The following is a 26,866-nucleotide window of genomic DNA, read 5'->3' on the forward strand; positions in this document are numbered from 1 at the left end:
CCGTCGCTATGCGAGATGAGTCTCTATACCAGGACTCGAAAGTAGCTGGCTACCTGGACACAGAGGGACAAATGTGTGTTCTTCACTTTCGAGAAGGTTACATTGCGAGTAGAGAACTTTGAACAGGACGCAGGACAAACTACGTCCTCTACAGAAGGGAAGTCCTTCAGATGCTGGTCAGATTCATGGGATACTCTCACTGCCGTACCAATGTCACAACGATGTTCGCCAGAATAAGAAGCGAGTCGCAAGCTTGCATAGAACCGATCTGCGTGGTCTGGGCATCTCGGGACGGCAGAACATGTGCTTTCCCTCACTTGATTCGCATTTGCAAAGATATACTAAACCAACATCGGGAGAGCATCGGGATTTGCGGACGAGTTAAAGACAGTCGGGCGCTGCTCAGTGATGTCGATCCTTCATTACCGTACTGACAATACGTTTCTTGCATCAAGTCTATATATCAAGACGGCATTTGCTGGCTCATGTAACCGGATAATCGGCTGAGAGCGGTTAAGTAATTCAGTCCTGGATATCCGATATAACCCCGATTTGGAGAGATGGATGAGACCGGCTTCCGAGAGCTTCACGATTATTCGTGATCACGATGACTTGCGCTGAAATCCCCTTCGTCTACTTGTCCAGCTTCAACGTACAGAAGAAGTGGAAAGAGTATGCAGCAGCTACAGTCAGACACTTCCTCAAACTGAGCCATACCATTGAACCAGAGCTTCCATCTCTTCGATGCGATGCCTGGCCACTCATTCAACGCCTTCTTGATAACCTTCCCATAACAGCCACACAAGCGATGGAGCGTAGACAAACATGTACAGAATCATGACAAGTGGTGAGATGTGGAAGATCCCATTTGGTCTAGAATTGAAACAATGGAACGTGGCGAGAGGTTAAAAAGCAGGAGGCGAAGTGGGAGATAATCTCACTTAATCCACAAAGTATGTTAACTGCCACAGTCACTGCCCGGTGTCTGCCGTTGAAACACATGCTGCTTCATGGCGATGTGTAAGCAAGGATTGTACACTCGCCATTATCAATTCACGGAAGATCACGTTTCTCTTCACAGCTTCAGACTTGCTGTTCTCAGTCTGCTGCGAAATTTTACTGACTCTTGAGATGGTCTGAAGTGTCAGCAACCTAATGTGAAAAGCAACGGATAACCCGACCAGGAAAATAGAGGTTCAGTTGACAAGGACGGAACATAGTGAAAGCAGCAACTACGAATATATGAAACCCTGAGTGCAACCAACAGCGGAAAGGCACGGGTGAAGACAACTCCTAACCACAGAAGTGACCACCAGCTTTAATGATCCTGCTTGCTGTCGTAGCTCCTCAAAGGTCGGTCATTTTCACAAATGCAGAGGGAAACAACAAGCAGCGTGTGTCACCGCCTCGGCGCTTTGTTTCCTTTTTTTTTTTTTTTTTTTTTTTTTTTTTTTTGGATACTCCCCAAGATAATCCCTCCAGCCATGTCCTCCTGATGATGAGTACATTCTTGTCTTTGGACGCTCTAGTCATCGAAGCCTTTTCTTCTCTGCCTCCTCTTGACTGTGGGCCTAGCAGTAACCCCTCAAATTCGAGTTTTTCCTTCCAATATCATGCTTCTAAATTCCAACGCTAATCCATCTAGCTTTCCTTCCCCTTCCTCCTCAACCCTTCACTTCTTCCTGCCTTGATCCAGTATATTTCACCGAATCATCACTTACAACCCCAATCTCTCCTCACGTTCCCTCAAAGCCTTCTCCCTCTCACTCGTCTCCTTCTCCTGCAACTCAAGCGCCATCTCCTGTGCTTTGAGTCTAAGCTTCTCGAGCTTGCTCCTTTCATCGATTCCCATCAGTTCCATCTGCTTGGCCATCAAGAGGAAGGTGCGGTCACCCATCTTCTCTTCATACTCGTTAAGGAAATCTGCGTGTTCACAGACCACCTTCTCACATTTGGCGAGTTCTTTAGCCGCCTCTTCGGAGAGTAAAGGGTATATCTCGCGAAGATCAACTGCCCGATCGTTGATCCACTTGTCATCTTCAGCGACTTCTTCGGCTTGCGCTTCGGGAAATGAAGAAGATGGGATTGGGGCGGCCCTCTGATGGACTCGGGGGGAAATAAGTGGGAAGTCACTGGGCAGAGCCTGATCATGGTCTGACGGGGCGGTTGAGGCTCGGAGGCGTTCCATGAAGAGCATGTGGTTGGCGTCTTGGATGAGAGCGCCCTCGTGCGACATGACCCAGTAGCAGTCGAGGATTGCCTTGAGGCGGATATGCTGTTTGACGACATTCTGGAGGTCTTGGAATAAGATCTTTTTGTCAGCGTCTGAGAGTTCGTCTCCGGTCTCTTGTCCCTCTGTTGCTTTGTTCTCCGCCTTCTCTTCTGTTTTCTCCTCGGCCTCCTCTTCCGCTCCCTCTCCTGCTGTTTCGGTTGCTCCTTCTTCCTCGCTGTCTTGCTCTTCCAGGCATGTAACCTTCTCACGGTCACTCTCTGGATTGACATGCATCTTGATAATAGACATGTAGTCCTGTACCGCCATCATATGTTCCTGCATCATGGCGCGAACAATCACCTCGAGGCGTGGATACTTCTGTGCATTGACGAAGTAGTCGGTCACCCACTTGGGGTTGCGGCTCCAGAAATCTTGGAGATGTGGGGGTTGAAACATCTTGAGGGTCGGTCGTTCAGGTGCCTTGGACTCTGGCTCTTGTTCTGCTTGGACTTTGCATCTTTCCCGGGAGTCATGTTGCGATGTTGAAGCCTCAGATTGCGATTTCTTCTCTGATTCAGGCTTATCATGTGCTCTGTGGGGTTTGTCTTTACAAGGTCGGTTCTCCTGAACAACATACTCCGTGGCCCATTTGACTAGTTCTTTGAGGTTTTTTCCCCAGGGTGGTTGGCAAGACGGAGGGTTGTTGAGGAGACGCTCAACATCTCTCCGAGCTTCCTGGCGCTTTGTGTCGTCTAGAAGTCTCACGACCTCTGAAAAATCCATACTGATAGTTGTCTTGGATGAATTGGCTTGAAGTTGATGTAAATGATGAGAGGCGCTCGATTGTTGATGTTTGGCTTGGGTTGTATGTGTTTCTCTGATGACGGTAAAAGAACAGATACATACCTACTAGTCTGAGGGCATGCCATGTAAATAGGTTAATTTTCCGGGTACATTTCTCCTTCTTCCATTGAGTTTGCAATAGCTGTCATTGCCCCATGAGATTCGCAAGTTGCACATGCTTATTTGAATGAGCTAGTCGTTTGAGCCCGTGACCAGAGCCTAGAGAAGGATGAAATGTCGTTGAAGCTACAACAAATCACTTGCTACTCGGAGACTGAACTACGCCCTTCGGAGAGTGAATTTTCCTGAGCTTCTATTGCTGTAAACATTCACCAAGAACAAACGGCAACATTGCTAAGGAGAGACAATCGGTGTTTCTTACGAACCCGAGCAATTATTCTTACCCATGTGATGTGAGAGAGGCAGCCTACATGGGCTGCAGTGCAAGGGATACTTGGTCGGATGGATTTGAAGACAAACGGAGGGCGATTCAAGTTTAGCAAATTAAGGACTACATAGAGTTCAAGCCCTTGGTGGTGTGTCATTTGGGTGGTACGAGAGTGGACAGGTTATTTCCCAGCTTTGAGTAATCCTTGGTCCGTTCTCATCCTATTGAGTAGGCATCGAAACCACGATCAGGTATTCACGACAGTTACCGAACTCCTGTGACAAGGCGTGGCAGGAATCCAATGATCTGAATTCAGCGTTGGCGGCGCATAGTCATGGCGGGTTTCGTTTGTAGGTTTCAACTTCCGTTGACAGAGGTAAATACCTACACAGTCGTCTAAAAGCAAGGAGTGGAACCGTCGAGAGTTCGCAACTCTGTGACCCAGTATGGCATGCCAGTTACTTCAATGACTGACAACGACCGAGAAGAGCAAACCGAGTGAGGATCCAAGAGTGATGGGTGAGGCTCCTCTGTGCCATACAAGAAAGGAGTATGTCGCACACATTGTGTATATATAGCCGCAAGGTCAGGTACCTCGGCGAGCTGGTTAAAAATCGTGATCATCGAAGTCACTCTCCATCACCCCTTGGAGCACGAGGTACTTTCGAATAAACCTCTACCTTTTCCCATCCTTCTTTATACTAACAACCCACCGCCCAAGTAGTCAGTGGCGTAGACCAACCTTCAACCCACTTTTATATCCTTGAAACGACGATTCAAGATGCCTCGGCACTCTTCAATTTTCCCCGGCGACACTCCAAGTCTGCAAGAGCTAGAGAGACGATATAGAATCGCCCGGCACGATCTAAGGGAGGAAACTGAACGCCGTGAGCGCCTGGAGAGGTTAATCGAAAGACGCAGCGAGCTCGTCTCGAATTATCTGGAAGAACAGAAGGAAATGGCAAAGACTAGGGCCGACACGCTAAGGCAGAGGAACCCTTCATATGGCTCAGACGAGTGGGTGGAGTTCCACAAAGCTTTGGCTCTCGAAGCATTCATCAAGAGGACGATCAGAGCCTTGGGACCTGCGATGAGGTCACCTCCGCAGTAGGGCTGGCTGGACTTGCCCGCGAGGGTGGAATGGTGATAATAAAAAAGAAGCGTAGTGGTTCTTGGGTTCTTTCGGCGTACCTTTCGAGGCCGTGGTCAAACTTTGTTCCGACTTACATGATGCCAAAGTGATGATGTTTCGTTGTCGTCTTTTGATGTGTGGGCACAGTGACATGAGTGGCCTGTTGGTGCGTTTTGGTGGGTTACGCTAGGTTGGGCTACTTTAATCGCATCAAAGTCAGTTGACTGTTGGCGAATGTGTTGTCCGAGTTTCAGCCAAAGACACGAGAAAAGCTAGAGGATGGGTCGCATTAGGCTCGAGGCCTTATATGGTTCGTTATCTTGGTTGGAAGTCGTGGTGTATGGTTGCATTCACGGCTTGATTTGAGCATGTGTTGAAAAAAGAGTCCAAGATGGAATGTCTATCGTACCGACGGAGTTGAAGTCGGGAGATTTGCGCCATGACGGTTAGGTTGTCCGGGCCGGCACCGGTACGTAACAGCGTGCCATGGCTCGAGTGGGTCCTGGGCTGCGAGACAAAGCCGGGGCTCGGGCAGCCGTTCAGCCCTGCCAAGATCCAGCTCCCGCCGGAGACGCTACCGGGCGTGGCGGGGCTCCTTCAGTATGTAGGCCGGGCAGCCCGGACTCGCTTGTGAATGTGATCGAAAATGCTCTCGAATGGTAGCAAAATGACACTCGAACTCTGAAAGTCAATCAATCCCTTAATACGCTGTCTATAAATCGTCCCCCCCTGTTGTGAAACACCCGTCCCATTATTGCAGTGGATGATGTGCGGGTGGTGCAGCTGGGCGGCCGAGGCAGTTGAGATTCGTGCACGGGCCAGCATAATGCGCTATGTATGGAAATCACTCTACGCTAATTGCTCATCGAGTTAGCGCTGCGGGGCCGCACCTTAACTGCCTTGCCTGCCCCTTGTCTTCTTGATTGTAACAGGACCGGCGCCAGGAAATGGTGGCATGGGCGCAGCAACATAGGTACACTACGTAGAGGATTCGACATGCCCGCATGCCTCAATGTATCCTTCTATCCGTACACCAGAACTCGACCTCTCAAATTCGTGACATGTACACATTCTCTCCGGGCCTGCCTTTCATCCACCCCAACATTTGGCCAAATCCGCGACGCTGACACTTGCCTTGTCGTCGACAGAGACTCTGTTTTCATTGCGCGGCCAACTCCCCGACGATCGCCCCTAAACACATCCACATACGTACGGCTGTTCCGGACTGGTCATTCTGCCGACTGAAACAGAAGAAATCTTGATAGATTCGCCCTAATTCTACACTTAGCAAAGCCCAGCTGCTAGCTTGAACCCACACGTGCTTGCTGTCTTTCTGCCCGAACCCGACAAGCCCACGTTCGGCTTCCCAATCAACACTTGCGACTCGGCACTGCACTTTGTATCAACGCCTACCGCGCCGTCCTCGCTCCAGTCTTTTGCATGTCGCCTCACGACCAGACATCCGTTTCCGAGAGCCAGCTTGGCATCCCCCCAAATGCCCCTACGCATGCCGCCGATTCCGAGCAAGAGGTAGTAGTCGCGTCATTGACGCCCGCGACTGCCTCTGACCCGAGCACAGTGGACCGAGAGGATGCGAACGACACCCACCATGAAGAGACCGACTTGATGTCTTCGGTTGCTACCCTAAAGCCCACCACCTCTCCAACCACAACAACTGCCACGCAGTACCTTACGATTGAATCTCGGACGTACATCGACCCCACTCCACCCACCCCGGCCGTCTCGCAACCTCCTTCTCGAAGCCCCTCTACAGCTCCTCCGCGCTCGAGACGTGGCTCCGGCTCCGACGGCGTATCACCCACTAGGTCGGACGCCGCATACGATGATAAGAAATATGCAAGTGACGACGAGCGTGAGAGCGGGTCCAGGTCCGAGCTGCAGAGCATCATGGAGCAGTTCAGCGAAGGAGGTGGAGGTCCCGGCGCAGAGGAAGTCATGAGCCCCAGGTTAGAGATGGCGTCGCCTTTGCTGGCCAGTCCCGCACAGTATCCGCCCCGCAAATCGAGCCTCGAACCACTTGCTCCCTCCATGGTCCAACAACTCCAGGACTTGCAAGGCTTAAGCTTGTCAAGCACCTCTTCTGCGACGACGCCTTTGAAGGAAAAGGGCAGGGAAGAGCTGGCTCCCCCAGTCCCCCCAAAAGACGACCCATTCCATACCGGTGGCAGTCCATCACAGGCTCACAAACGCCATAGCATTCAGAGCCTGGAAACGCCAATGTCTCCCACGACCTCACTTCATCGCCCTCCTCCTCCCGAGCCAGAGCCCGAGCCGCCGTTACCGTTCGATTTCCATCGCTTCGTCGAACAGCTCCGAAACAAAAAGGCCGATCCTGTTGCAAGATACCTAAAGTCTTTTCTGTTCGAATTCGGCAAGAGGCAATGGATGGTCCATGAGCAGGTCAAAATCATCAGCGACTTCCTCGCATTCATTTCAAACAAAATGGCACAGTGCGAGGTATGGAGGAGCGTGTCAGATGCCGAGTTCGACAATGCCAGGGAAGGAATGGAGAAGCTTGTCATGAACCGGCTCTATACCCAAACCTTCTCTCCCGCAATACCTCCACCACAACCGATCCCCGGCGCCAAAAACAAGGGGCGGCGTGGGGAACGGCCAATGGGACCAGGACGGCGTGGACAGCACCAGGAAGATGTTGAACGGGATGAGGTTCTTTCTCAAAAGATCAACATCTACCACTGGGTAAAAGAGGAACATCTCGATATTCCTCCGGTTAGTGAAAGCGGCAAACGGTTCCTCAAGCTGGCACAACAAGGTGAAAACTATCATGGCTTCTCGATGTGTGGCTATCGCTGACAAAACCGCAGAGCTCCTGAAGATCAAGTCATACCGCGCACCGCGAGACAAGATAATATGTGTCTTGAACTGCTGCAAGGTTATATTTGGTCTTCTTAAGCACTCAAAATCGGACGGGTCGGCGGACTCGTTCATGCCGATGCTCATTTATGTCGTGCTCCAAGCCAACCCGGAACACTTGGTGTCTAATGTCCAATACATCCTCAGATTCCGCAATCAAGACAAGCTCGGCGGAGAAGCCGGCTACTACCTCTCCTCTCTAGTAAGTTACTGGCACGACGCTTTCCGATTCTGACCTACTAACCTTTTCTAGATGGGAGCAATTCAGTTCATTGAGAACATGGATCGAACGACACTCACCATTACGGACGAGGAGTTTGAGAAGAACGTCGAGGCGGCAGTGTCTGCCATTGCGGAAAAGCATAGGGCTGAGTCACCTCCACCTCCAGAGCAGTTTGAGAAGTCAGCCGCCGTGCCAATGCTAAGTGCTGGAGAGTCATCACAAGTCCGCGCCTCACTTGATGTTGGCGGTCCTGCAACACCGCGCCGGTCTAGCTCTTCTAATGAGGCCAGAGAAAGCAGTGAATATGGTGCGAACGAGGAAAAGGCGGCTATAGCAGGACTGCTAAGCACGATCCAGAAGCCTTTGAGCACCATCGGTCGATTCTTCTCTGACGAAGGGGCATCTTCATCAGCAGACCAAGATGTCCCTAGCCCAGCCCACACGCCTCTACCAGAGCAGGAAGCTCGTCGTCAGAGATTATCTGCTGAAGAGGCGGCTGCAAGACAAGCTAGTGCCGAAGCTGCTGAGGCACAACGATTGTTCCGTGCTGAACATGCCAACGTCGTGGAAACACTCGCAGGCATGTTTCCGGATCTTGATCGCGAAGTAATCAGCGATGTGGTGTATCAGAAGGAAGGAAGGTGAGTATTCCTGTCCCTTTTCACATAATTTGAGGAGTTTAGCTCACGCTTTCTCGTAGGGTTGGTTTGGCCGTTGACGCTTGTCTCGCCCTGTCAGCATAATAAAATGGGCAAAGACTTGCAAAGGTGGAAAGTTGGCTTGGCCAAGGCCAGACCAGGAAAAAAAATGGACACCATCCTTTCATGGAGCACTCGACAAGAATGCAGCAGTCGATTATACGCTCGCAATGCGTGTTGGCGCCTTGGAGGGCTCAATGAGTCTTGACATTGAGGTGCTGGGAGTATGGGAACGTACGGTTGGGGGTCATTGAATTAATACAGCCTGAGATACCACTTATCAATACATGATTAGAGACCATTTATTTAAACTTTATGATACCATTGGCTGGTGGTGCCTTTGTTCGCCGTCTGCTACCCTATTGTGTGTTGCGTTCCGTGTTCGGCTCAAACCCAAGGAATTTCCACCCTGGTTATGACTCATTCAGCCATCCACGCTATCTTAAGGCTTGTCCTCAGATAACAATTCAACAACATCTCAAAAGCTGCATGGCGCAGCGGAAGCGCGCCGGGCTCATAACCCGGAGGTCACTCGATCGAAACGAGTTGCAGCTAAAATCTTCTTTTTTTCTTAACTTTTGTCCTTCGGTGTCGAAGGTCTCGCGACCTGTTTTTCTTGTCTCGGGATTTCCTGTTTCCTTTTTCCTTCTTTTTGGTTGTTCTCTTTTGCGTGGCGCTTTCCGCTTCAAATCCTGCATCCATCAAACCACTCACTTCCAGTAACCACATGATCAACAATCTCATGTCCGAGGCCGTCTTCCTGACTCACATTTATGCATCTTGTTGACGCGGTTGAATGCGGCTCGCAAGTTTCAGTCCGCTGACTAAGCACATCATCGCACCTACAACGCACGGACGTCCTGCGCACATTGGCCTACATGCAACCTCGCGTTGCTGGGCTAAATCTCAACTGCACGACAGCTTCTCACCCCTCTTAACCCCTCCATTTTTCTGTGTTGTTCTTTCCCACCATCATCTCCGCCCACAATGTGCGGCATCCACGCCGTCCTCACCCCCCCAGGCGTCACCCACATCGTCTCTTCAGACTTGACTCGCTGTCTCTGCAACCGCGGTCCAGATTACCTCGGCGAGGTTGAAAGGCGCGTCACCTCTTCAACCAACAACGACTCAACGGACTGCTGGACATTAAAGCTCACGTCCACCGTCCTCGCCCTTCGCGGCGATCACGTCGCTAAACAACCGCTCTCCGACTCGGACGCGGACAAAGGCTCCGTGCTCTGCTGGAACGGCGAGGCTTGGCGCATCAATGGTGAACCCGTCAGTGGCAACGATGGAGAGGAGATTTGGCGGATGCTGAGGGGAGTGGAAGCTAGTGCTTCTGTGATTACTACTCCTATTTCGATGCAAGAGGAGAAGGAAAAGCATATCCTGGATGTCTTCCGAGCCATTGAAGGTCCGTTTGCCTTTGTTTACTGGCATGAGGCGGGCCGGAAAGTCTTCTTTGGCAGGGACCGGCTGGGAAGGAGGTCGCTTATGATGAAGAGGGATGAGCGGACTGGAGAGGTGGTGTTATCGAGTGTTGCGGAGGGGTTGAGCGGTGGTGATACCAACGCCAATCCCAACGCCAACGGGTGGAAGGAAGTGGAGGCTGATGGGATTTATGTGCTTGATTGGGGCATGTTGCCTTTGTCAGGCGAGGGTGTAACATCCGCGGTGTTGCAGCCGGTGCGAAGGGATTGGATCGAGGGTGTTGACCCCGCCGAGTTTGTGAGTACCTTGCGTTGCCGTTTGTGACTTTTTCTGTGTTGTTGAATTTCGTATCTTGCGAATACGCGCGGCATGGCTATATCATGGGTAAGGGTGTTGTTCAAACTCACTACTCTCTCTCTGCAGGTTTCCAGCATCGGCACATTCAACAAGTCTCTCCCACCCGCCTCGGGCTACGCGCCCCTGTCAGCAACTTCCCCCTCGGTAGCTGCGCTGAAGCAACAACTTATCGACTCCCTCTCTCTGCGCGTTCTCAACATTCCGCAGCCTCCGAATGCAGACAGAGTAGCACACGACACTCGCGTCGCGGTTCTTTTCTCCGGAGGTTTGGATTGCACTGTCCTTGCGAGACTAGCGCACGAGGTTATGGACCCGGAGCAAGGGATCGATCTCCTGAACGTGGCGTTCGAAAACCCGCGCGTTGTGGCCCAGCTCCGCAAGGATCATGCCAAGAACAACGGCGGCAATGGTGAGGTCGATGTCGACAGCATCGATTTCTACGAGGCCTGTCCCGACAGAGTTACTGGCAGAAAGTCGTTCGCCGAGCTGCAGAGAGTCTGTCCTGGACGGGCCTTCCGGTTTGTAGCTGTAAGTTGTCATTTGTCCCTTTGGTTTCCCGTCCACTATGTTCCATTCGCACCGATCCATCCCTCTCTAACATATCGCTTTCCCATACTCACCAGGTGAACGTCCCCTATACCGAAACCCTTTCCCACCGCCAACAGGTGATCTCCCTCATCTACCCGCACAACACCGAAATGGATCTCTCCATCGGCTACGCCCTCTACTTCGCCGCGCGCGGCCAAGGCGCGTGCACCCACCTAGACGGCTGGGTGGAAGAGGAGTACACCTCCCCGGCCCGCGTCCTTCTGTCCGGCTTGGGAGCCGACGAACTCTTCGGTGGTTATTCCCGCCACCCGTCCGCCTATGAGAGGGCCGGCTATGCCGGTCTTGTTGATGAACTCTTGCTAGACGTGGGTCGTCTGGGCAAGCGGAACCTTGGTCGCGATGATCGGGCCATGTCTCACTGGAGTAAGGAGGTGAGGTTTCCCTTTCTGGATGAGAGGCTAGTAAGGTGGGCCGTGGACACTCCGGCGTGGGAGAAGTGTGACTTTGAGAACGAGGGAGGGGAAGTCGAACCTGGTAAGCGAGTTCTGAGGCTGCTTGCTCTGGAATTGGGTATGGAAGGCGTGGCGAAGGAGAAGAAAAGGGCCGTAAGTTTGACAACTTTTTCTGGGACTCATCGTGATGAAAGAAAAGGTTCTGGCTGACGCCTACAAACACAGATTCAATTCGGCGCAAGAACCGCCAAGATGGAAAGCGGAAGGGTAAAAGGAACCACCCTGATCTCCTAAATAATCACGATCCTAGTCACTGAGTTCAGTTCACCCGCTCGATGGCTTGCTTCCAAATCCGAATCCGAGAATAGTCCAAGACCCCCCCTGGAACCTTGCGGTGATGATTTTTACAGATACTTCCGAGTCACCGGTCCAACCAGATCCGACAACCCTTGCATGTTGCAGGGCTTGCGAATTTGCTGGGCTCCGTGTCGTCGTGGTTTTGGTTTTGTTGCAGGATCGAAGCCCTTCCCGGGGCTCGGCTCGCTTGCCTTTCCTTGCTTGTGCAGTTGTCTTTTTTTTTTGCAATTCTAATTGCTCTCGACAATGATGTACAAAAGGCAGATCTGAGCTTGGTCGAAAGGGGTCTTTGGATGGGTTCGGACTTTGGAAGCATGCACTACAGGCAAGATGGGAGAGAGCTGTTAGTGCAGCGCTCCTCACCTCTGTTTACTCACGTAGTCGAGATAGTATATTCTACTGTATATAATCAATATGACCATTAGAATTATATCTTCACTGCCAAAATTATACGAGCTACGATCGCGAACCCACCCATACGGCCTGCTTCGCTAGGGAGAGAGCATGCAGACAAGACTCCCCTTTTCAAAATAAAGTGGTGAGTGGCTGGTCACAAGCCGACAGCATGCAAATCATCTCACATTATCATGTAATGAAGAAAATCAATATACTCACGGGGGCATATGAAAGAAGGTGACAATGGGCGTAATGTCCGCTCATCGGGTCTGTTTCATATGTCAGCTAGGAGGAACACGCAACTCCAAGTCTGTATATACATATCCTTACAACAACAATCTCGAGGTCCCTTCTGCCGGTGATTTTGGTATCGTTCAAGTCCCGGTTTTGTCTGATATCTCCGTCCGTACCGAACGTCCCAATCTCCTGTGCCGTTGCGAGCGGTTTGAATCCATTTTCCCGATACCCGCTCAACGGCGATCGTCGTGCTTCGGATGGGCCGTCCGCCCAAAGCTCCTTCGACTTTGTGTGATGCCCGTTCAGATCGCCGTTGGACGAAGGCCGCTGGCCGGATCGTGATCTGTCCCTTGGCGTGATTTTTCAAGGACCGTGTACCCCCCGTTCCGCCTTCTTTATAGCAATAAGCTCTCCTGCGACAGATATGTGACTTTGTGGGGACGTCCGAGAAGCCGAGTCGGCGCTGAACATGACCCAAACAATGACAGGAAACTCCGTAAACGCCAAGCATATTTTCCCGGCCCCCGATCAAATCCGAACATGGGTGTAGAATAACCGGAAGCAATACCAGAAGAATAAAACAAATCACCTCCTCCCCGTCAACCCAGGCGCCGCATTGAAGCGCTCCTCGCGCTCGGTCATGAACATGATCTGCACCCAGTACTCCTTGCTATCTGGGTCCCAAAACTCAAACTGCTTATCCTCGCGCTTATCCAACTCGCGCGCCGGGATCTTGAACCCACACGTCTCGTACGGCTCCGCGGCGACCAGGAGGTACTGGTAGTTCCTGTCCGGTTCCTCGACCCTTTGGCTAAAGGCGCTCATGACCTGCCACTTGGGTGTGACGCCCGGGGCGATATCCGGGTACTGCAGCTGGAACAGTAATCCCTGCTGGCGGGTGATGGGGTCGCGCACTTTCGTGATCTTGTATCCGGGGCGACCAATCTTGACCACGTTCTTGCGCACGCCGCCGGCGCCCAGTCCCAAAGCGGCGAAACCCGCGCCGACGACGCCGACGGGGAGACCCGTCTGTGGGTCGACTTCGCCTTTGCCTTCCTTTTGCTCGCGGGCGGCACGGCGAGCGAGGTTTGTTTGATGCTTCTTGCCTTGGGTGTGGGCGAGGTAGGAGCCGTCGTTTTGGTGCACCGTCAAACACAGACGGCATTCGAAGGAGCCGAGATGGTTACGGAAGATGTAAGGGTCCTTGTCGAGATCGATAGTCTCAAGGGCGAGCTTGCGCAGACGCTCGCGACGGTCGGCGTTGGTGGCGGAGTGGGAGGCTACGCCGCCGCCGCCGAATTTGGAGCCCGCGCGGTTCTGGTAATCCATGTTGTTTTCGTTATTGTATCTCTTATTATCAGACTAGATCGTGTGGAATTTGAGGGGGGGGATGTATGTGTGTCGTGTCAGCAATGTGGTCGAGATAAGGCGATGGACCGTGGGTGAGGTTATGGGTTTCGATGATGGATGATATCAGGTGTAATTGATGGGACAGGTGTGGACTCCCCAAGACGCGGCGTGGAAAAGTCTCGACAGGCGTTCAGGCGAAAGAGACTGAGCGTTCTGATTGGTCAGCTGATGGCAGCTGCCAACCTTCAGTGTTAGCGACAATGCAGGAGGTTTGAGTTGACATCGATTAGTACAGAGCAAAGCCATGGCCTGATGAGGCTGTGAATTGCATTTCGGTTGACAAATTGTGATCTAGTTTTCTATTCAACATCTTAAGAGCGCGCATGTCCCTTCCTCACCTCCTCTTGGACTTGATAGAGCTGTTTCGACATGGTGTATAGGGTCATGGCCGCTATCGTTTCCATCACACCACAAGGTCGAACAATTTCATGTAGTAGGAAAGCGTATTTAACTGTATTGTCAATATCTACTTTGGACGACTACTGTCACCCGGAATAACAATTACTACTCTGCATCGTGGGGTTCGTTTCATCGTGGCCGATGCCGCTGAGTTCGTGGGCGCTTGCCGTCTCAATACCGGAATGGCGCTGGAAGGTGTGCTGTAAACCTCGGGAACCGGCGGCTAGACCCCCGGAATTGCGGGGAAGGAACGGCAATGGCTTCCGTTCTTCTCCACCGATCGCCGGTATAGAGTAGCATACATACCTCTAGTACTTGTCATCCTGTCTTGGCTGAAGCTCCCATGGGCCTAGTTACTAGCTTATGACCGTTTGTTTCTCGATGTGTTGTGATAGACTCTGTACAATATGATGCGCCGCAGTTTGTTCAAGGCCATCTGTGCTTCGGCGCTGAGCCGTTCCTTTCCGGCGACAACTCGTCGTTGCTTCGCCAGCTCCCCAGTCCGTTTCGCGGATGGAACACTTCCTCTTGAGGGTTATCGTGTGCTAGACATGACCAGAGTGCTGGCTGGGGTAAGAAGACAACTCACCCTCACACTGGGACGAGCTGACATGCTCTTCCATCCAGCCTTACTGTACACAAATTCTAGGAGATCTTGGGTGAGTCCATCGACCCCAAAGTGCGCGAGCGCCAGCTGAGACCCTTTGAGCGCAGAAGTGATCAAGATCGAGCATCCCGTAAGAGGCGACGATACTCGAGCATGGGGGCCACCGTATGCCAGCTACAAGTCCGGTTCGTCCATGGAGGGACCGGGTGAATCAGCCTATTTTCTGGGAGTCAACCGAAACAAGAAGTCGCTTGCCCTTTCATTCCAAGATCCAGCAGGCGTGGAGATACTGCAGAAGCTGGCGGCCAAGTGTGACATCCTCGTGGAAAACTACATCCCGGGATCGCTCAAGAAGTATGGCTTGGACTACGAGACTCTCCGCCAGATCAACCCAGCACTCATCTACGCATCCATTACCGGCTATGGACAGACTGGGCCGTACTCAAAGCGGGCTGGCTACGATGTTATGGTGGAAGCCGAATTTGGCCTTATGCACATCACCGGTAATAGGGATGGCCCGCCGGTCAAGGTCGGCGTGGCCGTGACGGATCTCACCACCGGATTGTATACGAGCAACAGTATCATGGCGGCCCTGCTTGCCCGTGCCAAAACAGGCAGAGGGCAATGGATTGATGCTTGCTTGAGCGACTGCCAGACGGCCACCCTAGCGAATATCGCAAGCAGCTCCCTGATCAGCGGAAAGAAGGACTCGGGCCGGTGGGGAACGGCCCATCGTAAGTGTCCCCACGTTGATCCCTTCTGTCGGGCAATAGGCCGCTAACAACCATAGCCTCAATTGTTCCGTATAAGGCATTCGAAACCAAGGATGGTGATATCCTCTTTGGCGGAGGAAACGATCGATTATTCGGCATCTTATGCGACGGCCTGGGTCGGCCCGAGTGGAAGGATGACCCAAAGTACAAGATCAACGCGCAGCGGGTAGCGAACCGGGTCGAGCTCGAGGCGGAGATCGAGAAGATTACAAAGACCAAGACGACTCAGGAATGGCTGGACGTCTTTGAGGGTAAAGGGCTGCCTTATGCTGCGATTAACGACATTCTCACCACCCTCACTCACGAGCATACCCTTGCTCGCAACATGGTGGTTGAGGTAGAACATGAAGAGTGTGGGCCCATCAAGATGGTGAACTCGCCTGTCAAGTACTCGGAGACAACTCCCACGATTAGAAGTCCGCCACCTACGCTAGGACAGCATACCGACGAGGTCTTGAGGGATCATGTAGGCTTGAGCGACGAGCAAATACGCCAGCTGAGGGAAAAGGGGGTAGTGAGGTGATGGCTATCGTGGTAGTGTAAGTATAGATGGTGGTTAATAGTTGTCGAGTTTGTTAGTTGTTAGCGCAGCATCACAAAATGAAGTCCCTTCAACATCGTTTCAATTTTGCTTTGCCGTGGGGACGGGTTAGGGTTATATATGCGTCTCACGTGGTCAATGCTGTCGCTACACTGAATGGCAGTGAGCTACAACTGCACTCAATGCCCTTCCGGCTTCCCCGTACTATTCCAGCTCAGGTTCTGAACATCATCCCATTTCGGGAAGCCGCGACGCCTTTCATTCCTTCCAACTTTCGCCTTTTTTTTAGGTTCTCCCACCTATTTCTTTTTCCGTTTTCTTAGATCTTTCGTCTTATGTGCAGTGACTCGCAAACCTCTTTGGTGGAAAGGTTTGTCATGGAGAGTTTTGCAATAACGGCTAGAAGGAAGATTTCATGACATTGTCGACAGAAGCGTAGTTCATAAACAAGGACGATAATATCATTAGTGAGTCTACACATACTCCAGATGTCAGTCGCAATCAACACACTAAAATCGATCGTGTATCACCAAGGTTAAATCATAAGCACCATATAACACACCTACCCATCTTTAAATCCAACCTTCACCACCATGGCAGACCAGACACCAAACGTGGGAAGCCAACAGACGTCCAAGCCGTCAACGCCGAATCTGACTCCCGGCTCGGGGCCTACCATTTCGTCCTCCGCATCAACCTCGTCGGCACGGCCATACGTACCACAGTTTTCGGCTGCTACACAGCTCATTCTTCAGCGTCTGAAGGCCAAGGAGGGAAAGAATGATGGCGGTAGTAGTTTCAGTTCAGTCGTATCATCGAAAACGACGGTGATCACGGGCAGCAGTCATATCAAGGTTGAGCAAGATGCGTTCGAGGACGCGAAGAAGAGGCTTGTGGCGGGCACGGGGATAAAAACCTCGACATCCATGAGCTTAAAAATGCCCCTGGTCCAGCCGAGCATCAAGATGCCAACGCCAGCACCTACGACGACAGTCAAGAAGAACCTTTCTCTGCCAAGCGCGTCGACAGCACCACGTGCTGCTTCAGGTTCAGGTTCGAACTCAACGACCCTTTCACTGCCGCTACCGCCGCCGCCGCCGCCGCCTCCTCCTCCAAAACACAAATCATTAACCTTCAAGAGCGGCACAACGAGTGCCATAAAGAACATCAACAGCGGTCTCACGGCATCAGGCAAAGTCTCGGTAGTCAAACCACCCAAGCCTCCTGCCGCTGCCGCCGCCGCCGCCGCCGAAAGTAAATCCAAAAAGGCGAAGACGTCAACAGGTAACCCAGTCGGGCGTCCCCCCAACACCAGCAAAGCCGGAGCCGCAGCCGCAGAATCCAGCGCTGCCACCACCAACACCACCACTGGTGGTGGTCACAGACGAAAACGCATCAAACAACAACAAGACGCGGACGAATTTAGCAGTCTCTCCAGTCTCTCTGATGTATCCGAGGTCGAAGACGCCGCCGTCACCTCCACCCTCTCAGGCGCTGCTGCCGCCGCCCAAACCTCCCTCCTCACCATGACCAAATCCGGCCGCCAAGTCCTCAAACCCACAACCTACAGCCCCGCGGCCGTCGACGCCGCCAACAAGAAACACCGCAGCACGGCATCAACACACCACTACGGCAAGCGCACAGCCGAGCAAGCCTTGTGCAAGAAATGCACGCGGATGCATAGTCCCGCCCAAAACCCAATGGTGTTCTGCGACGGGTGCAACGAAGGGTGGCACCAGCGGTGTCATGACCCCCGCATCGAAACGGAAGTCATCCGTGATCCGACCAAGGGTTGGGTATGTTCGCTGTGTGTGGCGAAGAGGGAAGGGGGAAACAAGGGTTTGAGTGGTAAGAAGGGGCAGCAGAGACGGGAACTACTAGAGCAGCAACAACAACAACAACAACAACAAGCAAAGGTCGCGACGAGGGAAAGTTGGGCAGATAAACCACCTCAACAAAAACGCGCTTATCTGTCGACGTTGCCGCCGCAGGAGCTGGTGGGATTGATCATGGCTGCGTTGGAGGTGAAGCCTGATTTGCCGATATTTCCTGGTTCTTCTCCTGGTACTACTAGTACATTCAAGGGGTCCAACAACAACAATAACAACAGCAACAGCAATGGAAAGGGACACAAGGGCTCTTCGGGACCGAATGGCAAGAGTCTAAAAGATGTGATTCTCTCCCGAGAAACGAGCCAAGAAAACCAAGGCGGAGAGGAAGGTGATGAAGAAGAGTACGACCCGCTAGTGGCTCTGTGGCCTGAGCCGGGCAAGGGTCTGTACAGCACGCTACCCTTTGACGTGGACGATGATGATTATATGGTGGACAACGGCGACTTTGAGGCTTTCAGTTCGATTGTGTATGATGATAGAGGGAGAAAGGTGCTGGAGAATGGCTTGAGGGTATAGGAAGACTCCGAACGTGTCTCTCGCGGGAATCGGCAGTTCCTCGCCTCAAGAAAGGTACGGGGCGAGACGAGCTAGGTAGGGGAGGGACAGGAGGTCAGATACAGGGTAAATAGCTGGGCTTGGCCTCTGATATCAGCGTTGATTATACTACGTGTCATGTACGATAAGCATGAGCTGAACCCACTGTCCTAGGTTTGCCACTTTGAAAGGACATTTACTTGCTCGCAGTTTCTTGAGCCGTTTGGATCATCATATCATGGATTGTGGGGTTTCCGTGCCCCCGAGAAAATGCAGCGAACTGGCGACAACCCATCTGGTAGCTTTGAGCAGGTGCAAGTTGTATTTCAACGTGGGCAAGCGAATGCTCGATTCGGTTACTAGATATGCAAACATCTCTATCATCACGCCATACGCAACATTCATGTCTCTTGCCGTTTTTATTCTCCCCCGTTGCTCGCTTCAGGGCTTCCCAGTTCCTCGCCCAGAAGATGCAGTCCATACATTATGTTTCTGTACTTATTCAGCCATATATGCGGAATGGAAAATTCGCCTACTATCAGCAAAAGCGTCTCTGCCATCAGATATTTCAACAGCACCGCGAGCTAGCAAAGACGTCAAAGCCAAGTATAAGGGGTACCCAGATACTGCCGCCCCGCAGCACAACCTCTTCTCCCTTTCGCCATCACTATTACGCCCCCTTCCCCCCCAAGAAAACCAATACTCATTATTCAGACAGCGAGAAGACGTAGCGCAATCATCGGAAGTTGTTGTCGAAGCGCTTGAACGTGTATCCAATGAAGGGCAAGCTGAGTTCTGGGCTCTCCTCCTGCTGCGCAGGGGCAGCGGCGCCCCTAGCGGCCTGCTGAGCCTTGAGCAGCGTGGCGTTATCCGTCTGGTCAATCTCGTCCGTAGGGAAGTATGTGGTATCGATGGCGGATGTAAGACGGGGCTCGAAGGGCGCACGGATGCGGCGCAAGCTGTCGAACTCAACGCCGCGGAAGAAGGCGTGGCTCTTGATTTCGTGAGCACCACCACGGCCGAGACGGTTCTCAGTGTTGCAGATGAGGCTATGACAAGTCAATATGGTGAGCGCGTAATTTCGGGGGAAGTCAAAAGCATGCATACCTTCTGATAAGGTTCTCGGCATCTACACCAAGGGTGATGTCATCCGGAAAGTAAAGCGAATGCCTCCAGTTCACGATCTTGCGGTAAGTGTCGTGGCTATCCTCGGCGCAGAAAGGAGGCCAGCCGACCAAGCACTCGAACATGATGGTACCCAAAGACCACCAATCGCAATCAAACGAGTAACCATGGCCAGTGAAGATTTCAGGAGCAATATAATCTGGTGTACCGACGGTCGAGTAGGCCATCAAACGTCTGGAGCGTCTCCAGTCATTGATCTGTGCACGGTTGCTGACCGTCAGGTTGATTTGGTCAATAGCAACCGAGTTGCGGTTGTCGCGCGGCTTGTTGGATTTGCCCTGGAGCAGTTGTGTGTAGTAGTTGTTATCATGGAGCTTGTGGAAGCCGGTAGAGAGACCGAAATCTGTAAGCTTGACATGACCGCCCCTATCAAGAAGGATGTTGTCTGGCTTAATATCTCTGTATTCACAACCATGTCAGTATCTCTTTTCCAGAGCATTGCTTCCGGCGAAGCCTACCTGTGAATGAAGCCCAGCTTATGGACCGCGTCGATAGCCAAGACGATTTCGGCAATGTAGAAACGGGTAATATCCTCCGAGAAGATTTCGTATTTGATCAGCATGGTCATCAAGTCACCACCGGGCAAGAACTCCATGAGCATGTAAAGGAAGTTCGCATCCTGGAAGGTGGTGTAGAGCTTGACAACCCATGGGCTGTCCGACTCGGCCAAGATATCTCTTTCTGCTCGGACGTGGGCAAGCTGGTCCTTCTTGAACATTTCCGTCTTGATGAGCGACTTCATGGCGTAAACCTTGCCGTCAGCCTTCTTCTGCACGAGCTTAACCTCGCCGAAAGCGCCCTTGCCGATGATCTTGATGGTCTGGTAGTTCTCGGGCTTGTCCTTGGTTCTCAGGAAGCGCAAATACTGGCCCTCCTTCCGGCCAGCGGTTGACCAGATCGATTCGCGACGGCGGGCATCGTTGGTCTCACCGAGCTTCTGCTCCATCTCGCTCTGTCTGAAAAGGGTGTCAGTATCGATCACGGCTGGATGTAGGGGCAATAGCGCGTCGCTGCAGCATTCACCTTTGGTTGCGCTCCCTGGCGCGCTTGACGCTGTCCTTGAAGAAGTCAGAGGCCAGCTGTGAGCACTTCTTCTGGTTGTTGTTGGCATTGGGGCCATATTTGTCGGGGTTCCGCTCGGGAGCGGGAGCGAACTCGGTCTGGGTATTCGAAGGCATCGGGGCGCTCAGATAGTTGCCGTAGGTTTGCTGTTGGCCAGAGTTTCCGGATGTGCGAGGGCGTTGAGCGGGAGATGGGCCACGAGAACCGTAGGGAGAGGCTCTTCCGGCGCTGCCAATGTTCTGATGGGCGAACTGGTGGGCGAGACCAGTGTTGGGGTCGTTGCTAGTACCGTCAATGTTAGAATGAGCTTGAACGAAGCCGTAGTCGGCGGCACCGGGGGCGTAGTGGCTGGCATACTGGTTCTGTTGATAGTAGTTGCCGGACTGGGCGTAGGCCTGGTTGTACTGCTGGGAACCACCGGCTTGTTGACCTGGGAAGACGGGTTGGGGGAAGGTGGACGGGGTGGTGGGATAGGTACGATCGTTTGGAGCCATGCGGGTATCGTTGGTGCCCAGGTTGAGATGGGGGCGGTTGTTGTTGTCCATCTTAGTACCTTGTCTCTAAACGGTAAACAGTGGATTCCGGGTGTATGTAGCGGGAAGGGCGCAAGCGAGCTCAGACGAGATTCCGAGGGACGGCAGATGGAGAAAGGATCAGAGTCGAGCTCCCAGACCGATCGATGGGATCTTTGCGCACAGAAAGGGGTTTGTGTACAAGACGGGAGGAAAGGAGGTTGCTTTTTCTTGGGACCAGGGTCCAACGAGGATCGAACGACGGTTGGCTAGATGGTAGGGATGGGAATCGATGGCGGCCAGGCTGGGGGGGCAGGTGGTTGAGTGGCACCGTCCGAAGTGGAAGTGTCCCGCTGGAACGTGCAGTCGATAGGTGAGGTGTGGAAGTGGAAGCAAAGTGGAAGCGTGACGGGACGGAGCCTCTCCAGCCTACAGGAAGGAGTCTGACAGGAGCACTGGCTGGAGGCGATTCAGGGCGCTGTAATTCGGAGGACCTACGGACGACGGACGTATCAGAAGAACGGAAGCAGGTGGGGCAGGGTCCCTGCGGTATCAGTAGTGTATAAATCAAGACCTAGAGGTAACGTGGAACCTACCTAACAGATCCCATCTATAAGTGACCAAGACATACACTGTGATGATATGAGACAGTCACGGGCGCGTTCGAAGGACACCTTGAATAACAACAGACAACTAGCAGCATCTTCACGTTTCTGTTTTCTGTTGCCACAGGACGCTGGCCTCGATGTGAATCCGGTACACGTACACGATGCCCAGGAATAAGGAGGTCGTAGAAAGAGGGGTTCCATGTTTGGGATGACATGCCCAGGTCCAGTGGTGAGCTCCAGGACGAAACAGGACCATCTAACTATGGGGTGCCCTGGTCAACCTGAAAACCCCTGACTCCAACCTCATCGTCGTCAACTGGTTGCTGTCTTTTCCGCACTGCTGTCATCCTCTTTTGCCTCACGAGCACACTAAACCACCAGTCCCCCGAGTGTTGAAGCTCGACGCAACGGCATTGGACCTAGAGAGCATCGAGACTCTGGTCCGGGAATTTATTACTGGCTGGGAGCGGGCACTCCCGGGTCTGCAATTGATCGAAGGGGCATCCCGGTGGAGCTGAAGGTGGGGTGAACACGCTTAGCGCCATTGACACCGCATCTTCCCTGGGTGCTCCTGTTCTTTCAGGGGTTGCAGCGTCTTGGAACAGTTGTGCCCATTGACCACGCAGGAGGTCATCGTGATCGCTGACAGTACATGAAGCCCAAGTCGACACGACCGAGTATACAATTACTGTAGAGACATCCTCTACAATGCTTCAGCAGAGAAGCCAGGGAAAGTAAGAACACGGAACAGATAGCTCGACGTATACAAGCTTATGTACCCTTTGCAGACGCTTTGAGAACCTATAGTTCTGGCTCAAGTAGATGGAACCTGCTTCAATCGGGCTCAAGAGACGGCAGACAAACCCTCCAGGTTATGAGAATGAAGTCCAGAGATGAAGCTATCTTGAAACTCTCAAGACTTCATCTTGGGCTGTTCCAAGTCTGCGTACAAGTAGTCTGCATTTATACTGGCATGACGTGCGGTTGACCTTCGCATATGGCTCGTGCACAACCACTAAACGCGATGAAAGATGCCGGCAGGTGGGTGCCGCCGCGGGAATGCCTTATCGGCTTATCTCGATAAGAAAGTGTGTCCGGGAATGGATTTTGGCAGTCGGGTGCTCCGCTGCACCGGCCCCAAGTCCTCGACGGAGCTCCTACGGAGTCGCTGTCCGTAGTCCGTACAATCATCACGGAATCCCGTCGTCCTCTTCAAGTTGTCTTTCCAACTGTGACGTCTCCCGCGAGAAACGCCCCCCGAGCTCTCCCTACGATACCCCTCGCGCCGTCACAGTAAGCTGCATGCGCCCGTAATTGCGCAAACTCCATCACCACACGACATACATTAGAGGAATAGCATCAGCCGGCGCAACACTTTATACCATGGCCGACCCAGTATCCCCGGCGTCCACTGCGCCGCCTGCCGCTCCGGCTGCAACTACGGCTACAGTATGTTACACTTTGGCTCCTTCGCACTTAATCGTATCTCTGAATATTGTGGCTAACATCACACCTAGCCTCTTCCTCCTCCTCCTCCTCCTCCTCCTCCTCCGAAAGCCCCCAGGCCGCAGAACCAGGCACTTCGCATGCTCGGTCTCCCTAACCTGCCCAACAAGCTCCCCTCCCGAAATTGGATGATCTTCTGGACCGTCTCGGCCTCCATCACAGCTGCAATCATTTACGACCGCCGCGAGAAGAGGCGAAACATTGCGAAATGGAGACACGCCGTCGAGCACCTGGCTGCCGAACCCATCACCGATAAACTCGGCCTTGAACAGCCGCGCAAGCTGACCATCTACCTCTCCGCCCCGCCCGGCGACGGCCTGCGCGTCGCTCAGGATCACTACACAGAATACGTCAAGCCTGTTCTTGCCGCCAGTGGCTTGGACTGGGAGTTTGTGCAGGGCCGCCGGGAAGGCGACGTGCGCGCCGTAGTCGCAGAAAGACTGCGCAAGGTGCGCCGTGGCTGGGAGAACAAAGACGAGCAGGACCCCAACCGCGAGCCTACCAAGGACGAGTTGATAGAGATCTACCGCCAGCAGCGCGGCATCAAGGACTACGAGGGTGTTCGCGGCGATGTTGTCATTGGCCGTCACACATGGAAGGAGTACCTCCGTGGCCTGCACGAGGGTTGGTTAGGGCCGCTGGTCGCGCCCGCTGAGCCTGCGCCGCTCCCTCCCACACCCGCACCCGCTGCGGCTGAAGGTAGCGCATCCACAGAAGACAAGCCCGCGGAGGAGAAGAAGGAGGAGGAAGCCCCGAAGCCCAAGCGCCCACCCCAACCCAAGCCATACAACACAACCTCCGATTACCCGTCCGAGATCCTTCACCCCCTGACGCCACAGGAGCTCACCCCTGCGGTCCCTATCCGTGAGCCTCACATTCTCGGCTTCCTCAACACCCCTACACGCATGGTCCGATTCTTCAACCGCCGCTCCCTCGCCGACGACATCGGCCGCGAAGTCGCCGCTGTGTGCCTGGCAACCCACCGCGAGTTCCAGCAACAAACCAACCCAGACGCGCCGTCTACCGATTCGGTGCAGTATGAGCAGGCGAAGGAGCTCGAGTGGGAGGAGCAGGACTGGCCCAAGAAGGTATGGAAAGAGGATGAGGCCGATGCCGATAAGGAAGTGACGGAAAAGATCCATACCAAGCCCGTGGTCATGGACCCAAGACTTGCGCACCGCATGAGGAGGTTTGCCTTGACGCCCGAGGACGAGGATCGGGTGAGCAAGATTAAAGTGCCTGAGGAGGAGGTCGAGGGCTGGATCAAGGGCTCATTGAGGAAGGCCTGTCGTTGGGGCTACGACAAGGCCTTCAACAAGAAGAAGCTTGTCCCTTTGGAGGATAAGGATGTTGAGTAAGCGAGGTGGTACTGTTGATACAGGAAACTTGTGTCCAACTGGCATCTTATCCTCATGTACAAACAAAAGATATAAAGGAGGTGCATGTTACGATCACAGTTTATGAATAAGCAATGGCGAAGAAAAGCTGGTTGTGGACTAGTTGTTGGGTATATAAAAGGGCTAGGTGTTGGCGGTTGCTATTTAGATGAGATTGGCGATATCTCTGATCTTTCCAGCCCTCTTCCACACAGCATATGATGAGCCTCCTCTTCCAGTAAACTCGTGAATCAAGTAGTTCAACCAAGTCAACTCCTGCCTTGTCTGAAGCCCCGTTTTCATTCTTCATTTCCCTTTACAATGCTCAGTCATCATCCTCATCCGACGATGCATATGAAACAAGTCCACCAGAGGGCTTTTTCGCGGGCGCCGTAGCTGTAGCCATAGCCGTAGCCGTAGTCGTAGCCGTAGCCGTAGCCTTGGCTGGCTCAGAAACCACCGTGTTCCTCCCTTCCTCCTCCTTCTTCTTTTTCCCTTCCTCTCCTCCACTCCTAGCCCTCTTCACCCCCGGCACCAACCTTTTCCCCTCTCCCATCCTCCTCCTCTTCCTCCCTCCACCTCCCGCTCCACTCAAAAACATCAACTCCTCCTCGCCCAACCCATCATCCTCCCCATCCTCCCCATCTCGACCCTCCTGCTCCTCACCACCACCACCACCTTTTTTGCCGCTGCAACTCCCTAAACTTTTGCAACCCCCCTTCCTCCTCTCTTCGTCTCTCTTCCTCCTCCCTCCTCTTCCTCTCCGCCACCCCCTCAAGAAACTCAATCTCGTCGTCGTCCAAAGCGCGGAACTGGTTCTTGATCTTGTTGGCTTCTTCAAAGGCCGCTTGCTTGGCTGCCTTGTTGGCTTGGAGGACTTCGTAAAGGGATTTCTGTTCAGTGGCTGCTGGGCCCCCGCCGCCGCCGCCGCCGATGGTGGGCATGGAAGAAGAAGCAGAAGAGCGTTTCTTGGCTTCGAGTTCGGCTTGTACGGTGAGCCATTCTTGGGACTTTTTGGAGGCGGCGGCTGGCGGGAGAGGGTTTGGGGTGGATGGTGCTGGTGCTGGTGCTGGTGCTGGTGCTGTGGCGGCGGGGGTGGGGGTGGGGGTGGGGGTTATTGTTGATGTTTTTGATGATGAGGTGGTGGTGGTGTTTTGGACATTGGCTGGTGTATTGGTGACGGTTGTTGATGTTGTTAATGATGTCGATGGGGCCGTGGAAGTGGCGGCGGCAGCAGCGGTTGTTGATGAAGATGTGGGAGGCGAGACAGATGAAGACGTGACAGCCGCCGGTGTTGCTACCTCCCCCGTAGAGGGATTGATGACGCCAACGGAAACGAAACGGGAGGACATTTTCCAGTGAACTTTTCAAAGATGGTTCGAAATTGTCTTGTAGACGGAACTGAATGTTTGGGATGTTTGTAATCTCCGCTGTGTCGTCCGGTTGTGAGGTGATTTCAGAATGACTGACATCCAAAGATCACTGGAACTTTCTCGACAATTGAAGAAATTTACGGAACGCACAACGAGTTTGATTGCTGTGATCTTGTGTCGTAGTTACAATGACCAGGTGGTTCATTTCATGATCGAGTCTCAAAACTCGAAACCCTTTTAGCGTTTGGTCGGTATGTCTGCCGGTAGGAAAAGCCACCAATCACAGCAGGGAGAGTGGAGCATTGCGCTGCTGAACATTATTTCGAGTCGACATTCGACAGCTCAACTATCTCAACTTCATACAAGCTCCAAAGCATCTAAGAAAGACTCAAACCCAAGAACAGCATTCGGCACGTCACAGATTGAAACGCATGAAATAGCGGTAATTGGTTCATCGAAAAATTTTTTGTTTTGTTTATTCATCAGAGCATTGTAAAACTGGCAGTAAGAGGTGCCTTCAATGTGCTCGTCATTGCTGTCAGCTCATCATTGCAATGCACTCTACTACTCAATTTCGTCGGCAGATGCTGTCCGATATCATGTTATCCCCGAACTTCTTGAACCATGGTCAAGTCCACTGATATCTCGATCCAGCTGCTGCTGAACGGCGCCGTCAATTGCGAGTTGACACTCACAATGCCCGGTTTTAATCGTCTTTTGCTTCCTCCCATCATCCCATTCTTTTCCACTCCCACATGCCCGCAATGCTCGTAAATCATGAGGGTATTTCGCGGGTAACAAATCCATCCCTGCTGGCACGACGACCAGTTTAACCCTAAACGAACCCGTCTACCGTTTTGAACGTAGTTGCAAGTCTTCCCACTCTACAACCAGATGCCGGTCTTCGAGAAGAAGATG

The 26,866-nt window shown here is 52.8% G+C and overlaps 12 protein-coding genes across 12 annotated transcripts; 6 read left to right on the forward strand and 6 right to left on the reverse strand.

Moving 5' to 3' along the window:
- Positions 1 to 1,717: 1,717 nt before the first annotated feature.
- On the reverse strand, positions 1,718 to 2,995 carry NEUTE1DRAFT_79942 (uncharacterized protein; the record flags this gene model as incomplete). The annotated part of the gene is made up of 2 exons (XM_009851563.1): positions 1,718 to 2,729; positions 2,850 to 2,995. The coding sequence occupies 2 exons, from the start codon at positions 2,993 to 2,995 to the stop codon at positions 1,718 to 1,720; spliced, it is 1,158 nt and encodes a 385-aa protein (XP_009849865.1).
- Positions 2,996 to 4,224: 1,229 nt separating this feature from the next.
- On the forward strand, positions 4,225 to 4,554 carry NEUTE1DRAFT_136699 (uncharacterized protein; the record flags this gene model as incomplete). Its single annotated transcript, XM_009851564.1, has 1 exon — positions 4,225 to 4,554. One exon carries the CDS (start codon positions 4,225 to 4,227, stop codon positions 4,552 to 4,554), a length of 330 nt encoding a protein of 109 aa, XP_009849866.1.
- Positions 4,555 to 5,571: 1,017 nt separating this feature from the next.
- NEUTE1DRAFT_121413 (uncharacterized protein) lies at positions 5,572 to 8,701 on the forward strand (the record flags this gene model as incomplete). Its single annotated transcript, XM_009851565.1, has 6 exons — positions 5,572 to 5,589; positions 5,724 to 5,784; positions 6,155 to 7,326; positions 7,433 to 7,672; positions 7,724 to 8,334; positions 8,394 to 8,701. 6 exons carry the CDS (start codon positions 5,572 to 5,574, stop codon positions 8,434 to 8,436), a joined length of 2,145 nt encoding a protein of 714 aa, XP_009849867.1.
- Positions 8,702 to 8,940: 239 nt separating this feature from the next.
- Positions 8,941 to 9,125, reverse strand: NEUTE1DRAFT_116597 (uncharacterized protein; the record flags this gene model as incomplete). The annotated part of the gene is made up of 1 exon (XM_009851566.1): positions 8,941 to 9,125. The coding sequence occupies one exon, from the start codon at positions 9,118 to 9,120 to the stop codon at positions 8,944 to 8,946; it is 177 nt and encodes a 58-aa protein (XP_009849868.1).
- A 253-nt stretch (positions 9,126 to 9,378) lies between these two features.
- On the forward strand, positions 9,379 to 11,969 carry NEUTE1DRAFT_128971 (uncharacterized protein; the record flags this gene model as incomplete). Its single annotated transcript, XM_009851567.1, has 4 exons — positions 9,379 to 10,119; positions 10,246 to 10,707; positions 10,803 to 11,333; positions 11,406 to 11,969. The coding sequence occupies 4 exons, from the start codon at positions 9,379 to 9,381 to the stop codon at positions 11,472 to 11,474; spliced, it is 1,803 nt and encodes a 600-aa protein (XP_009849869.1).
- Positions 11,970 to 12,755: 786 nt separating this feature from the next.
- On the reverse strand, positions 12,756 to 13,609 carry NEUTE1DRAFT_121415 (uncharacterized protein; the record flags this gene model as incomplete). Its single annotated transcript, XM_009851568.1, has 1 exon — positions 12,756 to 13,609. The coding sequence occupies one exon, from the start codon at positions 13,497 to 13,499 to the stop codon at positions 12,756 to 12,758; it is 744 nt and encodes a 247-aa protein (XP_009849870.1).
- A 777-nt stretch (positions 13,610 to 14,386) lies between these two features.
- Positions 14,387 to 15,990, forward strand: NEUTE1DRAFT_61271 (uncharacterized protein; the record flags this gene model as incomplete). Its single annotated transcript, XM_009851569.1, has 4 exons — positions 14,387 to 14,551; positions 14,607 to 14,638; positions 14,689 to 15,320; positions 15,377 to 15,990. 4 exons carry the CDS (start codon positions 14,387 to 14,389, stop codon positions 15,880 to 15,882), a joined length of 1,335 nt encoding a protein of 444 aa, XP_009849871.1.
- Positions 15,991 to 16,493: 503 nt separating this feature from the next.
- NEUTE1DRAFT_61273 (uncharacterized protein) lies at positions 16,494 to 18,622 on the forward strand (the record flags this gene model as incomplete). The annotated part of the gene is made up of 1 exon (XM_009851570.1): positions 16,494 to 18,622. One exon carries the CDS (start codon positions 16,494 to 16,496, stop codon positions 18,306 to 18,308), a length of 1,815 nt encoding a protein of 604 aa, XP_009849872.1.
- A 40-nt stretch (positions 18,623 to 18,662) lies between these two features.
- Positions 18,663 to 21,407, reverse strand: NEUTE1DRAFT_61275 (Serine/threonine-protein kinase cot-1; the record flags this gene model as incomplete). Its single annotated transcript, XM_009851571.1, has 5 exons — positions 18,663 to 19,375; positions 19,434 to 19,910; positions 19,970 to 20,467; positions 20,535 to 20,855; positions 20,931 to 21,407. 5 exons carry the CDS (start codon positions 21,116 to 21,118, stop codon positions 19,063 to 19,065), a joined length of 1,797 nt encoding a protein of 598 aa, XP_009849873.1.
- A 1,669-nt stretch (positions 21,408 to 23,076) lies between these two features.
- NEUTE1DRAFT_121419 (uncharacterized protein) lies at positions 23,077 to 24,958 on the forward strand (the record flags this gene model as incomplete). Its single annotated transcript, XM_009851572.1, has 2 exons — positions 23,077 to 23,142; positions 23,211 to 24,958. 2 exons carry the CDS (start codon positions 23,077 to 23,079, stop codon positions 24,555 to 24,557), a joined length of 1,413 nt encoding a protein of 470 aa, XP_009849874.1.
- Positions 24,959 to 25,327: 369 nt separating this feature from the next.
- NEUTE1DRAFT_33905 (uncharacterized protein) lies at positions 25,328 to 25,927 on the reverse strand (the record flags this gene model as incomplete). Its single annotated transcript, XM_009850413.1, has 3 exons — positions 25,328 to 25,479; positions 25,587 to 25,644; positions 25,877 to 25,927. Coding segments are annotated over 3 exons (261 nt in total), but the record flags the coding sequence as incomplete, so codon positions are not given.
- Positions 25,928 to 26,396: 469 nt separating this feature from the next.
- On the reverse strand, positions 26,397 to 26,866 carry NEUTE1DRAFT_116598 (uncharacterized protein; the record flags this gene model as incomplete). Its single annotated transcript, XM_009851573.1, has 1 exon — positions 26,397 to 26,866. The coding sequence occupies one exon, from the start codon at positions 26,753 to 26,755 to the stop codon at positions 26,546 to 26,548; it is 210 nt and encodes a 69-aa protein (XP_009849875.1).

This window comes from Neurospora tetrasperma (assembly GCF_000213175.1).
Source record: "Neurospora tetrasperma FGSC 2508 unplaced genomic scaffold NEUTE1scaffold_2, whole genome shotgun sequence".
In the NCBI taxonomy this organism is placed as follows: domain Eukaryota; kingdom Fungi; phylum Ascomycota; class Sordariomycetes; order Sordariales; family Sordariaceae; genus Neurospora; species Neurospora tetrasperma.